Source organism: Myzus persicae, unplaced genomic scaffold (assembly GCF_001856785.1).
Source record: "Myzus persicae strain clone G006 unplaced genomic scaffold, MPER_G0061.0, whole genome shotgun sequence".
NCBI classification, from domain to species: Eukaryota; Metazoa; Arthropoda; class Insecta; order Hemiptera; family Aphididae; genus Myzus; species Myzus persicae.
The window spans coordinates 59130-77139 of NW_019101834.1; the positions used below are offsets into that span (position 1 = coordinate 59130).

At 30.2% G+C, this 18010-nt stretch overlaps 1 protein-coding gene across 1 annotated transcript in view; it reads left to right on the forward strand.

Annotated features, from left to right (window-relative positions):
- The window catches only part of LOC111030556, a 67603-nt gene that overhangs the window by 24608 nt on the left and 24985 nt on the right, over positions 1 to 18010 (forward strand). Inside the window, exon 7 of the mRNA XM_022310104.1 lies at positions 1069 to 1145. Within this exon, the coding sequence (XP_022165796.1) occupies positions 1069 to 1145 (77 nt within the window). The remainder of the gene's footprint in view (positions 1 to 1068; positions 1146 to 18010) is intronic.

Below are 18010 nucleotides of genomic sequence, written 5' to 3' on the forward strand. Positions count from 1 at the left end.
TATTATTATGTCTTATAAGTATAAAAACCAAAGAACGATAACCAAACAGCTTTATTACTTAAATTATACCCTAAAAGCTTTTGTAAGATACAATGTGGTAAACAAATATTTATACAATAAATATTATTTTTCAACACAAAAATAATATTTTCTTATATCACTAAAGTACTCAAGTATCTTAAGACTTCAATGTGTAGACAAACTTTTAAAGGAATAAAGGATTTATTGTATTAATCCAAATGTATCACATAACTAATAATGTTTCATTAATATGCGTATTTAAATGAATATAATGATAAATTCTGTAAATATGTAATATTTAACGAATTAAAATTTAAGATTTTACAGCTCATCCAACACCATTAAAAATGATGCTGATATTTCAAAAATCATTATAAATGTCTTCGTAATAATAACTGTGAGCTCTTAAAATATACAATTTAATTGTGTAACTTAGGTGCTAAAATTTGTTATGGCTTTAAGATTTATTACAATTATATGATTCCTGTATAAGAACAAATAAAATGGCTTACACAGTTCTGGAATAATAATAAATTGGTTAAATATTGAAAGCTTAAAAACAATATTTTCGTTTTTGTAAATCCATTTTAACATATTACAATAAAATTGGTTTTTAAAGCTTTGAATATCCAACTAAAAGCTGTTATATGATACGCAGATAAGGTAGAAACTTAATAATTACTACAATTGTTTGTTTTTTAAACTACTACTGCATCGCGTTTTTAAGTTGTATTAATATAATGTTATCGATTTGTGAAGCAAGATAGTAATTTAAATGTTTTTATAGGTAATTAATCAAACATCCTCCTATTCAAAAAAATAATTTAATTTAATTTTACACTACAGAAATAAAATCTAACAATAAATAGTATTAATTTGTAAAAACAAATATTTATTTAAATACCATTTACCTAAGTGTTACAAATTGCGGACTTTATGTGAATAAAAAAAGCCTCCCTGCTTAATATTCAAATCTGTGTTAAATATTTTGAGTTAGAATCTCGTAAACAATAATACATATATTATAAATCAGTTTATATTTTTCAGAGATAAATCTCAACCAGGCACCAATGGAATAATTAACGGTGAACATGAAACCAAAAGAACTATTTCCAAACACTCGGGTAAGTGAAATTTATCAACTACTGCTTATTTTCTTTTCCAATTACTGCAACAAACTTCAAACGGAAAATACATTATTTATATATCAATTTGATCATTTACTATTCTATTATAATTCTCATTGGTACATTCCTGATATCAATAAATAGATTTTAATTAAATTGTATCAAAAAATACACCTACTGAATAATATGCTTACTCACCAACAGTAATAATCAACTAAAGCGTAAACATAAATCAAAAAAATCCTTTCAGTTGCTTATTTTTATTGGTATATTATGTATATAGAGGATTTTCGTCCAACTATAAAAGTACTGCAGCAAAAATAATTTTAAAAAATGAATTTAAAGAATTAGGTGCTTATCTCAATTATTAGCTACAGGAATCTGCATAAATAATTGTAATTATCTTTAAAAATTAAAACAACTTCTGTACATAAATATTAATTTATGTTTTAATTAATTTCAAATGGATTTCTACATTTAAAAGGAAAAAATATATTATACGATTATTATCGGATCGTTCCAGTGAAGTACTTTTAGTGAATTTGTTAAACAATTATTAAATTAATGTACAACAAAATTATGTTTATGAACTACCATTGTTAAAATAAAACGTGAAACATAATTCTCATTTTATGTCTGCAGAGATCAAAAATTTCCTCCAAATATAACAACTCAAATAAAATAGTTGTTAGACTCAGTCCGTTATTTAATTGTTGCTATCTCGTTTGTATTGTTTGTATAAAATATCGAAATGCAAGTACTCTGAAACGTTGAACCTGAAAATCTAGAATTAAAACAATATTATAAATTTTGTTGAATAAATCGCCAAATTAAATGTTTAAAATGTATGTACTATGCAAACTTTATGACAATAATAAATTATCGATAACAGAGTGTATAAAAAGTTGAAGTTTTTAAACTAAATATTGTTTTGTTGACTAGTATTTGTCATACTTATGTACATGTGGTTTTCTTTAAAAACGTTTCACCGATTAAAGTAAACTTTAAATTTTTTAATTACTTATGAGTTATATTTGATTCTATATTTGAAAATTTGATTTGAGCTGTTTATTATTTATCACATAACATAATTAAAGATAATTTTTTCAAAACTTTAAATCAACCACAGTTAAATGGATAGCTTCTATAAGTGGGCAACCTAATGACAAAAATTAACTCGTGCTACCTAGTTAAAATAGTTCAACGCTATAAGTTATGAATAAATTAAATAAACACATCATGGACAAATTATATTTTCAACTCTAAACATTTTAAGTTAGGATATATACAACTTAAATTATTTAACGAATTTACCATTAATTTGTTTTAATTAACATTTATCACGATTTGAGTCACGTATATAGAGCAACTTTCGCTTTTTTCAAATTGAATAATGATTTTGACTTTACTATTATTTTTTTATTTCAAACTAGCCGTAGAGGTTTAGGCAAATGTAATTGACTTGTGTCATATAAATGATAAAATTAAGGAATATTCATTGTATTATTTTAATTTTAAAAACCCATGTCCAGAGCTTATATCGACATAAACAATAATTAATTAATTAGTTTCATTTACAGTTATATAGATATTCATATGTATGCTTTTAACTTGATGTATTATTTTCAAATTAACTTGAAACAGTTAGGAGGTTTTCATAATGGATCTAGTTCGTATCTCACCATTTGTTGCTTCTCCCACCCTCTGATGCATCTTTTATTCGTACGCAGTGTATCGGAATTTGTATTTTTCATTTCAAAAGTGTGTACTTTTTGTGTCTTCCATTGTGTGTACACAAATCGTGCTTCCGATGGAAAGAGAAACTTCAAATATTAATGTAACGGTAAAGCAGATATGCACACAATATAAATTATATCCTAAACGTTATGTTTTCTGTTGTACTGAGTTTATGGTATTTGCGAACGTCAATTGTATTGTTACCTACTGATTGTTGTCTGGGTTAAATGGCTTTAAGTTCATTTTTATTTTACTAAGTTCATAAATGAGCAGAAAAAGATGAACACAATGAACATTTTTAGTGAAATTAAATGTTTGTTTAAACGGTTTGTCCAGGCAGACGCGTATTCATAGATAATAATATAAAGGTATATAATAATATATTCCCTCTCTTACAAGGCTCAGTGGGCACCTATAAAGGTTTAAGCCGTTTCCACAAAACGTTTTCCACTCGAAAGTTTAATTAATAGCCGTTGCTCTTTGTTCTTGCGTCTTTCAATCAAACGTTTAATTAAACGCTCGTGATTAAATTTATTTGACTTCCCGGCGAGGGAGCGGGAAAAAAGTATCGAAAGAAAAGAAAACGAAAAACAAAAAAGGGATGAAAATACTACAATAATTATTTTTTTTTAAAAAAAAGAAAAAAAGAAGGTCACCCTCTCCGTCCCGCAATGCCATGTTTAATGTCAACCTAATGAAGGAGTGAGCGAATTCCACCTCTTTATTTTTGGATATTTTTGTTTCGTCTAACGAGTCGACCCGCTCGTTCTCTTCCTGTTGTAATAATTTCTTATTTTGATAGGAAATGAAACTTTTTTTTGCCCCACGGTTCCGGTCGGTTGTCGTCGTTTTATCCGACAACGCCGCCGCCAGCCATCCAGCCAGCATTATATTATTATTATACACCTGCAACAGTGTTATGTAATAATATATTGTACGCTTACCCACATAGTTCATATACCTAAGGTCGTTTCCCCGAAACGGGAGCCGCACTCGCCCCCGCCAAAACCCCCAACGATTGTAGCCGCACCACGGTCGGGCCCTGCTCTCACGAACCTCAGGACGTATAATATAATATATAATACTCGTCGTACGGGAAGCAGAACCGACATAATGTATACATATATATATATATATATTCTTTGCCCGCACCCGATGGGCGCCACGTTATTAAAAACCATAAATCCGGTGGCGCGCATTTCAACAGCCACTCGGGCTCCTCGTCTGTCAGTCCGCGTTTAATGGCAATCCTTATATTCCTTATTATTGTTGCGCCACCTTGAATGACGTATGATTTAATATTATTATTATTGTTTTTAACTATGTGTGTGTGTGTGTGTGTATGTGTGTGTGTGTGTGTGTGCACGTTCGAAGAGTGGCGATAACATTTTGGCGGATCACGCGCCGTATGATATTATGATATTATTGCATTGTATCTAGGCCGCTGCAGTGGATCTCAAACCACAACACTGCTGAGGTACGGGCCGGGCAATAGACCAAAATGCAAAATATTGATGAAACGAACATAATATTTTTTTCCCAGATCCTTGTGTTGAATAGTTTCGCGTTTTCTGTCATCATTACAGTAGAGGCTCGTCCGTAATACTCGTCATAATATACGTACCTCGGTAAGCGCAACAGACAATTTGAGAACCTCTGTCTTAGCTAAGAGATGAAATAATAAAAAAATCATTGTTCTCAGACTCGTGCTTTGTACTCTGTAGTCTGTAGGTATATAGGTACTTTGTAGGTCGTATGGGTACTCTGCTGTACGAGCAAACGGGGAATACCCCCCCCCCCCCACCGCAATTTAGTCCATTATAACAATGTATTTATTCAAATTCTGATTTTCGGAATTACTTAGAGACCATATTATTGTTTTAAAATACTAAGATATTTTATATAATTTAAGGAGTGTGGCGATAAAATAATAATCTCTTTACAAATGTAACTAATTGTACCTACCTACAGTAAATTCAGTATTCTAAAATATCTATAAATATCAGTGCCGGTGCCATAACTATTGAAATTTTATAGTTTTCTGTACCCATAGTTTAATATAACATTTCGAATTAACAGCGATATTATATTTCCACATAGTTGTACGAACTCAAAACTAAAAATATTTGTTTGTTTGTTTGTTTATTTATTGTCTTCACGTCCCATTCGAGTTTTTAAATTATTTATCCTACTAATACTTAGGAAAACCGATTTTGATTCCCGAAATATTTCATGATGAGTACCTAATATGCTAATTTATGTAAATGTAAAACATTCGTATTCGACGTACTTATGCCACGAAGAAAAAGGTAAAATAATCCAAATCTGTTTTCGGAAAATGAAATTGGACATGCATCAGTGTACTTTGCGTCGTTTCGTTCGGATTATTGGTCTAATAAGCACAAACAAAACGCGACCGCCCTAAAAATACGTAGAAAATTCTCCGAATCGTGTCATTACGGTTTCATTGGTCTTAAGTATTTTGACAAAACCATCTAAACGACAACCCTTATAAATAGTTACTGTTGCACGGCTGGGTCTCCTTAAGATTAAAGCGCATTCCGTTCAAATTTTGTTCCATGCCTAAGGTTTTACATGTTATTTCATTCTCTAGTATCTACGAGCTATTGCCCGTAACGTTACAAGTATTTGCGAACTAAAATGGTGAATTTGAAAGCTTATCTATCCTCAATTGTTTTTTTTTCAACCGTTATAATTACTGTATTTTTATTGTTACACACGTCACCTTAAATGTTGATAGTTTACAGACTAGCTATTTAATATTACCCATACAGTATACCTATAGTGTACGTCGTCCATCAGCGTCATAGATACATTATTGATGAATATATATACATATTATAGTGTTTTTTTTACGTTCACAGTCTACCCTTATTATCCCACATGAAATGAGCTTTAATTTAAAACCGTTCTTTTGAAGTTCGATCACCAAAATCCACAATAAACTATTCAGTTCCGCAAATTGCAGCCTTGGGTAGAAGCTATTTTTTGTAAAACAATAATAATATGTAATCCTTATTACAAATGTATTATTAGATTTAATACATAACTACACAATAACTAATAACTAACATATAATTTTGAAATACTTTAATTATAATATTACATAAGCCAAAAATCAATTTTATTCAAGTATCCAACTTTAGTGTGCTAAATGCATTATAGGTACCATCGAAAACTGAAGTTATTTATTTCAAACATTTTCACATGAAGGATTAAAAATAATTACAAACTATTTACCTGTATATTATTTTAAGTAACACAATACAATTTTGGATAAAAATAAATAAATGTTCCATCAAATAATATATTTTTTTTTGTGAAAAAGCATTTGAGATACAGAAATATTTATTACTCAACCTTATAATGCTGTAATACTTAGATTCCAATACATATAAATGGCTTTGGATTTCTGACAACAAATAAATAAATGACAGATTAAATCCATGAATTCCATTGCGGCGCTGCCAGTAATAATTTCATAAATATTGTAGATAAAATCCAGGATCACAAAAATAAATATCGATAAATACTGGGTTCTAATTTAGATAATTCATATTTTTAAGAGCATAATAATAATGTATCATACATCCGCTTTTTGATGGGCCTTAGAAAAGCAATGTTTAAGAAATTATAATGCACCAACCTATTAAAATCTGACAATAAAAAGCGTACAAATAATAAATCGAACAATTATTATGATGTATATGGAGTAATTATGTACCAATTATACTTGCATAATACAAACATTTGAAAAAAAAATTATAATAATAATACATACATTTGTCGGTAAAAAATTATTGTTGAGAGTCTTCAAAATTGTAATAATAATATAATACAGTGAATATCCGAACAACAATTTTCTTTGTTAAGTTGACATTTAGAAAAAAAATGTTCTTAAACAAAATAAAAAATATAAATTTCTGTTGAATAATAGTTTCAACACGTCAACGTAGTACAAAAATTGAATATAAAATTCCTAAGCATAGAGTTTGGACAGAAAAGCAAGATATGGACTAAAGGATTCGTAAAGCACATACTCAAGATGTATCTAAGTTAAATGTTAAACCTCAAATCTTTACTGCGTTTAAAATTTTCAAACAAATTAGATGAAGCATTACATTATTTTAAAAACAGGAATGAGATATCTATTATTCATTTAAATTTAATTTGGGTCGACAAAACTAGAATAACCGATGAACAAATCACAATGGAATGCAATGTTAAAAAATCAACCCCAAGCGCATAAATGCATAATACGAAGATAATGAAACAGCAACGATGTACATAATATAATATGATTTCAGAAATGCAAGCCAAACGGCAATATGAATGTCATTAAATACTCGACGTACCAATATACGATTAGAATAGTGACTAAATTCCGATATTTTTAATGTTGACAACGAAAAAATATCAACCCAATGTAAACTGTAGCAAAAAGAACGAAAGATATTATTTTGCAATTTTTGAACATCTCAAACGAAACGAGTGTGAGTTCATGCATATCATATTGTAGGTTTTAATTAAATTATTAAATGCTGAAACTGGTCGATCAAAAAACTTTATAACATACGTGCAGAGTCATCTCGTTACATCACACCGATTTATTTCGTCTGCGTAGAAGATCCTGAACTTTATAAACAGCTTCATTAAAACGAAACCCAAAGGTCGCTCAGTAATAATTTATTTATTTATCTATAACTGACAACGGTTTGGAAAGTTGGGGGGTTGAGATGGTAAAAAATAAAAATATTGTAATGCAAATGTCATCGGATGTAATAAATAGAAAAAATAGGTTTCCACCAGATGGGATTGTTTTCTTGACGAATATCATATTTATTATTCGGTACATTTTTACTCGACTTGCTTTATTTTTGTTTTACTTCTATTATTAGGCTTTAAGTACATATTAAATTGAGTCAACCGTGGCTTAATGGAATATAAATTTAAATTTAAATGACACAAAAATAAATTATTATAATACACCAATTGTTTTTTGGTTTTGGTCAAATATTGAACATTTTTGAATTTGATTTCTATGGATATGATAACTTCAGTGTACTTCCATGGATTACATTTTATTCTAAATATGTTGCTAAACTTGAGGCTTCTGTAAGGGAATTTAGAATCAAATGATTTGAAAGTTGTCACATTAGTTATTATTAATACCTTATTGAATGGATATTTGATTTCATGATATTATTACTGTAGATGGTTGGTATCTTATTGAAAATTGTCTTGACGTGTAGTTGAGTATCTGTTTTTGCCGTCGTCCAGTATTATTATTATGGCTGTGATTTTATTGCATTACGATCACAACAATTTCAGTAGAAAAATGCACTATGAGTATACCCACTAAAGAATTATTATTTAAAAATATAAAAATCTATCATGTCTAAAATGTTTTAAATTAGAGATATTATTATGAAATATGACGTGCGTATAGAACCTGTTCAATTATTTTTATAAGACTAAAATTAAAAAATAATTCATAAAATGTGTGTAATTTTTGTTTGTTTGATATTTTTGTTTTGACAAGTTTATGTTTTTACTTCTTTATACTCATTTTTTCTCACTCGTGCCAGATAATATTAAAACCAGGATCACCTTCGGCGCATGTGCATATTATACGTTATTAAATTCTTTTATAACTTTTCAAAACCTTAATTTAATAGTCGGTTAAGACACTGTACGCATATTATAAATAATATATATGATAGCTCTGTTCACAAAAGTAAAACAATTGTTTTATTTATAATAGTTTAAAAATATGTGTACGAAATGCTCGAAAAAATGATTGTCGTTGTTCTCTAACAATCAGAGTGTATAATTATTATTGTGTTATACACCAGCTACATATTATTTTTATAATATGGTTCCGTCAGTAGGTTCATTCAGGTGGGAAATAAAATTGTTTCACACTATTTATAATTTGTTTTCCTGAGAAAATGAAACGTTACTAATTGTATTCAACAATAATTACTGTCTTACAGTATATAATACGAGTAGACTGCATGTAATACATTACCTAAGCATTTTTGTGGCGGCTCTTCCGGTCGAAATAATATCAATTGATTAAGTATGAATTTAGGTGTGGTTAAAGGTTTTTATTTATGGAGCTAAACGAAAATAATATGTTCTAAATTTCTGAATTAGGTTGAATAGGCAGGTACTTATGTTTTCTGCAATTATAACCGAATACAATGTCGTTAACTAGTATGACAAACTCGGTAGACTTATAAAATGTTCAGCCTCCGTTATAATCGAATTACGACTGTCTTAATGAAAATATATTTCGTGTATTATATTTATTTTTTTTTTTTTGCAGTCAATATAATTTTCTTTATAACTCTTACTACAGCTGGAAAATGCGAACTTATAAATACTGTATAGGTACTGATAAATGCAAAATATTTGGTACTATCAAATGGATCTTTCTGAATTTTAGATTCTCAGCGAGGTAATTAGTTTTTGCCATTATGATGGGTTTTTTCCAGACAATACTTAGTAAGACGACCACCTTGGTCTGTTCCGTACGATTCGTATATCACATGTATCTGGAAATCGGTCGACAAATTGGGATTATAAGCGTATCAGTACAATTGCCATGTTGCTTTTAGAATTTTGGTAAAATGGAAACAAATTGGATTAAACGCGTACAGTGAGATTTCTGTAGACGTGTATTACATTTCTGCGATGACCATAATAATATAATATTATGGTTTGAAATTTTCAATCATTTTTGGAAAAATACATCTTCAACAGTTTTACCATTTTATATTGGTATTTGAACTATATTGAGCTGAAAGGTTATTTTTTGCCTTTATGCTTAGGAACTAAACTTAGGTATACTGAAAGATCATGCACTATGATAAAAGTTTAATCTCGTCATATTCTGTCAAAGAAAAATTTTCAAAATCAAAAATCAAATTTTTTCATACAATCTGCATTTATTTATATTTTTTACACAAATATTTATCTCCATACTAAATGCACTACGCTTAGAATTCCCCCTTATGAGGAATTTCATCATCACTTCCAGATCAAAAGAAGAAATAATAAAATAAAAACGTAACTACATAAACTTTCGCAAGAAGCTTACACCCCCGTAGTGATGTTTCGAGAATATGTTTTTTTCCCTTTTTATTATTGGTTATAAAAATAATCTTGGAAAAATATGAACATATTACGTCATATTTAGGTACGTCGAACGTGTTACATTATGTATGGCAAAAAAGGGTATAACGTCGAAGTCAAAATGAAGCTTCGATTTAATGGGATTAAGCGGAATGTCAAATTTATTGAATTACAATATTATGTTTACGGTAAATAGTACTAAATCACATTGGATGAATGAAATCTGTAAAACATTTTTGGAACCTTTGTTCTTTTTCAACGTTTACCGGAGGTCTTAATTTTCTCAAACAGAACAATCATTGCTGATCTCTGTACAGATTCCGAATCGCTTTAAAATGTATCAATATGTCGCATAGATTTTAAATTATTTAAACATTTTACGAAATGGTTAATCATCAATACAAAAGCCAATGATCTACTTTATTCAACGGTTAAAATTATTTGATTACATAAATATTTGAATAATTTTTTTAATTTTTCGAATTAAAATCATGCACGTTGATGGCAGCAACAAGTGTTTTTGAATTTCATAGATCATTATGCCTTACAGTGCTGCTCAGTGCTCGGGTGCGGTGCAATATACGAAATACTTGTTAGCTCTAATTTACGAAAATTTTGCATACTCAGAAAACGATCAAAGAAATTTCACCATATATTTTCACTTAAAACACTTCACAAATTCTTCAAAAAATAAAGATTTTATATTTTTTTTTATAATTTACTATGAAAACAACCAAGATTACTCGTTATCCCTATGTATAAAGATTAAATACGTTTGGGTATGCTTTATATATAGTGAACATGTATTTGAAAATTGGTAAAGCTGCCGTATTGTCCTCGGGTTTTCTTTTCACCATTTTTCTGCCATCCACCGTTCGAAAATCACGCCACTGCATGCAACTGTGCCAATACAATGCGTCAAGTCTTTGATTGAGTTCGGAGTATTATTTCACACGTCGAATAAAACGTCAATTTCATTTTTATATTATGCACATCACACGTAGGGAAGAAGTGTAAGGATTATCGAGTTATATACTTACATGATATTCAGTATATTCATGAGCACACACTATTTTGTTATGCATTAGCATTTGTCGAAATTTCAAATTTTTTAATTTTTTAGTATTCATACGGCTATAATAGATTCGATTTGCAAATACTTTTTTACTTTTTTTCATGTCAGTCGTGTACCGTAGTAACAGAACAAATTTTTTTTTCTCAAAATAACTAAATAACTGATAACTGTCAAGCAGATTATTTTTTTAAAATATGTTTATAATTTGGAATTCAAAACATCGTTTTCTTTAAAGAAAAAAAAACTGCATTTATACCTACTAAAGATGATAATGATGCGATATAGAGCCATATGTTAACTTATGCAATCATATCTGAATATAATAAATACTAGACTAAAAGGATTGTTCATACAGTGTGATCCAACAAGTATGCTCCACCCCTTTTTTCTTTAATAATGAAGTTTTTCAAAATCAGATTTTTGGAATCTTTTAATGTAGGTACTCAAAGACCATATTTTCATATTCTTGAGTTTTTTGTGCCACTTAAGGAGTGTCCTGTGGAGATACGAACCTTTGTCTTTCAAATGAGAACCCCACTTTTTTTCGTTAAATTATTTAGCGGATAATTTTTTTGAGAATTTTGATGTATGGAAATCAAAATTCAAACGTGTGGTTTCCTAGTTATTGGAGAATTCGTACTAAGGATACTAGTCCATAATAGGGATACGCTTGTACAGTTCTACACATGGAATAAAAAAAATAACTTAAAATAAATCAAGAAGGATTTTACTTGCTTATCTAAGTGTTTGACTAAATAAATATAAAATTACGTATTATTTTATATTATCTGTATAGACTGTAGATAACAACGTATACTATATAAGCATGTCCTTCTTCCCTATTATAAACTATATTATCCTTAGCACAAAATGTGTAATAACTAGAAAACTACTCTTTCGAATTTTGATTTCCATACATCGAAATCCTCAAAAATATTATTTGCTAAATAATTTAAAGAAAAAAAGTGGGGTTCTCATTTGAAAAACGTTCGTATCAACACAGGACACTCTTTAAGTGGTACAAAAAATCTCAAGAATATGAAAATAAGGTCTTTGAGTATATTTAAAGATTCCAAAAATCAGATTTTGAAAAACTTCAATATTAAAGAAAAAAAGGGGGTGAGCCTACTTGTTGTATATTTTATGTAAAATTGATATTATTTTAATACCCTTCGATGTAATAAAAACAAACAAAATGAAATCGGTATTGTAAAACAATGTTATATTATTATCTTCAATTAGGAAGGCATACTTGAAAATTATAAAAATTAGGATCTGTACAGATAAGCTGGTTAAGGAGGGAAACGGATAAAAGGGGGTGAGCACGATTTGGGTGAATCGGCCATATTAATTATGACCCTAAAGCGTATTGTGTTGCATATCACGGGCAGAGGGCGTTAGCGATGATAATATTATGCAACGTCACCCGAAACCGTTTGTAGAAAACGAAACCGACGGATGACAATAATTAGGAGCGGTAAATCTCGAGAAAATTATTCGCCCTCGTGAGTTCGCCTATATTATTATAATATGCCACCGGATGTTTTTGACTCGAGAGCAAAACGGACTTCTTACATCCATCATAATACGTCTCACATACCAAGGTTCAATGGCGGCATTTCGCAGTCTCCGTAATATCGTGTCGTGATGATGAAAAATATTTTGTTTGCAAATTCTCTTCCCGCCAATTGTATTCTATCGTCGTTTGAGTTTCATATTTAGGTCCATGCAGTATTGCAGCCATGGAGGTTTGTGTACTTCACGGCGATAATAGAAAATAATCGTGAGTATTCGATACGAGTAAAATATTTTGTATTGACGCAAGTCCTATGATCTTCGAAAAAAAAAACAAAATAATTAAAGTTATATTTTATTAAAAATTAAAACAAAATATTATTTTAAATAATACTATTTTGAGCACATTGCAAGAAATTCGCTAAATGTCCAGGCTTATAAATTCCGGACTTATAAATTTCCAATTTACGACGAAATATATAACCTTAATTTTGACGATTCAAAGGTTTTTTTTTAATTTTTCAGTAGTTTTTTCCCATACACTCGCCAAAATCCCGTTGAAAACTTAGAAGTAACCCATTTCAAAGAACAACCCATCACAAATCGACCACGTACAAATTTCGTTCTAGAAACTTGCCACATAAAACTTTTGAAATACACTTTTTTCTGAAAAACGTGGCCTAGCCCGTCGCGCATCGTCATAAATGCATTACGTCTCTTCGTCCGTTTACAATCTAAAATAGATTTAATTATGTTCAAATACCAGTAGCACGGTATATATATACTAATAGTAATTTAATTATAGTTTACTCGTCGTTACGATTTAATCAAATAACAAATAAGTAGATATATCGCATAATATAAGGACAAAACTGCGTTTAGTCTTGAAGACTATATATTGTTCAAAATCATTTCATGGAGTAGAGACATAATATTTTTTTAATAATAATACATTGTTTATTATTATAATGTTATTAGCCAATCTTGGACAGGAAAATGTATTGTTTATAATAATATATGCGCCGGAAAAAATATTAAATTGGAAAACTTCAAATGAAAAAAAAAAAAATATTAATTTTGTTTTCTTTAACTTCAATAAATTATTAAAAAAAATAATACAATATGTAGGTAAAGCTTTCGGTGTATGTAAGTTTATTTTTTTGAAGATTTACGGTGAAAGTTTTTTTTTTAACAACAGAATACTTTTATTTTACTTTTTTAATTATTTCATATTCAAATATTTGACTTTAGAAGTTGAGAAAGACAAATATTCGATTAAAATTTTCTTCTCGGGTTTTTGAATATTTTATTGTTATTATTATTATTATTTAACTTGTGAAAATTGTCATAAAACACTATAGTAACTTGTTAATTATTATTCGTTTGCCCTCCGACTAAAATTAGCATGTAGATCAATGATTTTTATAATATCATTGTTCCCGTCATATACACGCAATTCACTCACAACAAAATATTTTTATTAATTAAATTCGATGGTGAAATATTTATATTTAAATTAAATTTTCTTCGCATATGTAGATAATACATATGCTGTATACAATTTTGGATTAATTACTTTATTTTTTTTTTTATCAGAGAACAAAGCCCAAAGACGTGACCATTTGCTTATTTTACTTGTTTATATGGTACTTAAATAATTTAAATTAAATTGTACAATCAAATATCTTTCATAAAGTTTTTGACCGATTCTTTGTCGGGGTCCAGTGCGTCGTGAAGGTGTTCAGGTATATTCTATTTTTGTCGAGCCTCTTGCGTGTCTCTACATTCGATAATGAAAAAAACACTATATTATGATCAGCTAATGATTAAACATTATAACTTAATAGGTAAATATTTTACTTGTAAAATTTAAAACTGATTAATGTCAATATTTAATCAATATTAAATAATTAAAATAACGCATTATTATTGATGGTAAAACTTAAAATATATAAAAGATGACTATGATAAAAACTAGCTGGTGAAACGTGTCATTTACTATTCATATTTCATGATTACAATTTCAGGGAACTAATACCTAGTAGAACTTAATATTATTCTTACTAATATTTATATTTATAAGATAAATTTAAAAAAATATATTATTTTGTAAGCAATTTTATATTTACTGAAACAGTCATGAATGTACAATCATATTGATTGCAATTTCTGAATTTTGAACCATAAAAAATAACAATAATCCATTTTTTTTTCCATTTAATCAACGAAAATTTCCAATCTACAATATATACAAGTGAGAACCATAATAATCCTTAAAACTGTAAAATTATAGAGTTTTTCTTGCCTTTCAATTAAATTTATACAAGTTATTCTGAATGTCTGATAGAAGTCTTCTTTGGGGTGCTAAAGGTATTATGTTCCTCGATATCCAAAACGTATACTAAAAAAATGAAACGCTTTAACGTGAATGTAAATGATCTTCGCTCTAGAAATTCTGGAGGAACGCAGAGGTCGTTAAGGCTAGTCGATGAATGATGAGGCGTACAATTAAATTAAAACAAAAAAAGTCACTTTTCTGTATAAAAGGTTTCGATAGACAGTGTATAGTCAGTGTAGTCGTTGAGGAGGTCATTGTAATGGATGTGTTAAATTTGAATTCAATGATAAATCATTGCATTCGAAAAACGATTCTCAGCGGAGACGGTGTGTCAGCCTCTATTCCTGAGGGTGTTTTATAATTTATTTACATTACCCAGACATCACTATGTTTTTTTTTATATTTGTTATACGATAGATTGGACTCTTTTTTGCGGAAAACCTGGCGTTTCAATTTTTTTATATATAAATCGTTATAATAATATCATCTACTACAGCACTATTATTATTATATTCAACTCAAACCTAAAAGGTTCGATGAGTGTACTTATAGCTTGAAACTAGTGTAAATGTTTTGAATGTACCGTTGTGTACAGGAAATAATTGGTAGTAATCCTCGTGCATATAATATACTACGACTTGTCAATAGTGGCGAAAAGTGCGCAAGTGCCTACGATTTAATTTTTTCGAATTACAACGAGATAACTAAAACAGTTTCAAACGCAGGCGCGTCGCAAAACGTAAATAAGACAAGCCTCGGGCAGCAGGGTCGACGAGGACCAAGCAGGACATACATTATGTGCGTATGCCGTCGAGTGCTGTATATTAAAGGATCTAAGCTCCGTCAGGTCCGAGTGCCCCCGGGGCCACTGTTTTTAATTACTAAATAATAATAATACGTTATGTCGCACACGAACCCTTTGCGCCCCGACGGGCTCTTGTTTCGGCTGCAAATGTACCCCGCGCACGCGCAACAGCAGCTGTGGTGCCCCTACCCACATCGCATCTATATTATATAATTGCGATCACTATTATCGTCAAACCGAAGGTGTAATGCTATTATTACGTGGGTGCACTGCTGCAGCACACTTTGGCTGGAGGCCCCGTTATTGGAAAACTGCGGTAATAACCATGATAATAATATCTACCGGTGATTCTCGACACCGGTTAGCTGCTGCGACCGTGGTTTTTCGCCGGTAGCCCCGATATAGCGACGTCGCTTACCTGCAGTAAAATTTAATATTTTACAATATCCGCGGAGGTTATCTCCTATGACCTGTATGCGCATAATTTCGATTTGGCAAAGCGCAGCGCCGAGTGCCAATAATATTATAACAACACTCCAACAGTACAATAATAATTAAACGATATTGCCGTAGCATTCCGCATTTTCGGTGTAAAACAATCGGCTGCGACGAAGCGATACCATCGCATATACAGCGGTAGTATGGTTGTATAATATTATCGATTAGTCACGATTTCGTGTTTACGCGGATTTTTACCGTCGGCGAAAAACAAAAAGGTGATATATCGTCATAAGACTCGTTTCGAAAAAGTTCGACGACATCGTTGTTGAATCAAATAAAGGAATCTCATTGAACCTATACAGCTAAATATATAAAACCGTACGCGGCAAAAATGTGAGTTTATTGCCCACTGTAGGTGCTACAGTGAATATGTCAAAATATAATCAGTAAACCTTGTTATGATTTGTATTATGTTTTTGTGCTTAAACTCAATTGGCCACTGTTCAAACTTATTGAAAACCATATATAGGTACATATTATTATATACGAAGTCAATATTGTATTCATTCGTAAGGAAAGTTCGCATATTATCCAGAATAACGGAAAACATATTGATTTGAAATTTGAAATTCTCGAATTTTTTATTTTCGCTTCGGCGCGGTCATCCGAATCGTCGTTGTGTACCAATACCTGGGAACCCTCGGACTATGGAGTACTATGACAGTGAATAATCTACCTTTAAATTCTATACGAATGTGAATCGAAAAGACGCAAGCGTCATTTACGTTATTTCTTTCGGGCCATGGATATAGAAAAGATTCAGTTAATTATGAAAATATAAGGTAATTTTTTTTTATATTATACATCTATAATATTTCCAACTATAATATATCAATTAACCACCAAAAAACCCAGGGATTCCTTGAAAACCGAACATTTAATTTATTTTGGTTTGTATAATTTTATTAGGTTAAGAATACTTCATTGTTCAATTGCTTTGGGGTGTAAATATTAAATTTAAACTACAGTTTCAAATTTCAATCGTCCGGTACGGTTTTAATTTGATTTGACCTTTCAAAACTTTTCATTTTCATAATGGCACTTAATTTATATTCTATGTTGGTTCAAGTTTTCCAATTTGCGTCATTCAAATGTATTGATATTGTATATGTACATGTAGATACCTATCTAAATCTTACATTTAAAATTGTTATCAGACTTGCCTCCAACGAAATTCTTTGGCTTAGATAATAAAGGCTTATAAGATTGTAGTATAATTCATTATAATAACTAACTATTTTACTGTAATACCTACCATTTTTTTTTTTTTATTTTAGTCTCGTTATCAAATCAAGTCACCGTGTCCTAAACGATTTACGTGTGAAAAGATTTTCGTTCGCGTAAAGAAAACTTCCACGGGGCTTAAGTAATTTCCACGCAAACTTTCGAATCGTCAGGCCCGGGCGCGAATATTAAGTCTCCGCGAATATCCGCTCCACGCTCATTACAGTTTCGTAAATAATTTTAATGAGGTACCGCGGTTTTCCGAAAGTTTACTTTTCTTCGTGTCAGGGCGACTTGTGTGTGTGTGTGTGTGTGTGTATGTGTGTGTGTGTGTATGCAGTGCAGTGCACAAGTCCCGGACAGAATTGTGTGTGGACAAATGCAGTTCTCGCTGTCAAAGAAGACGGACGAAACGCAATACGCGCCGTCGCTCGGGTGTACAATAATAAAATTACTACACCACGTGCAAAGTCTTAAATAAATATGTGCAAGTGTGTGTGTGTGTG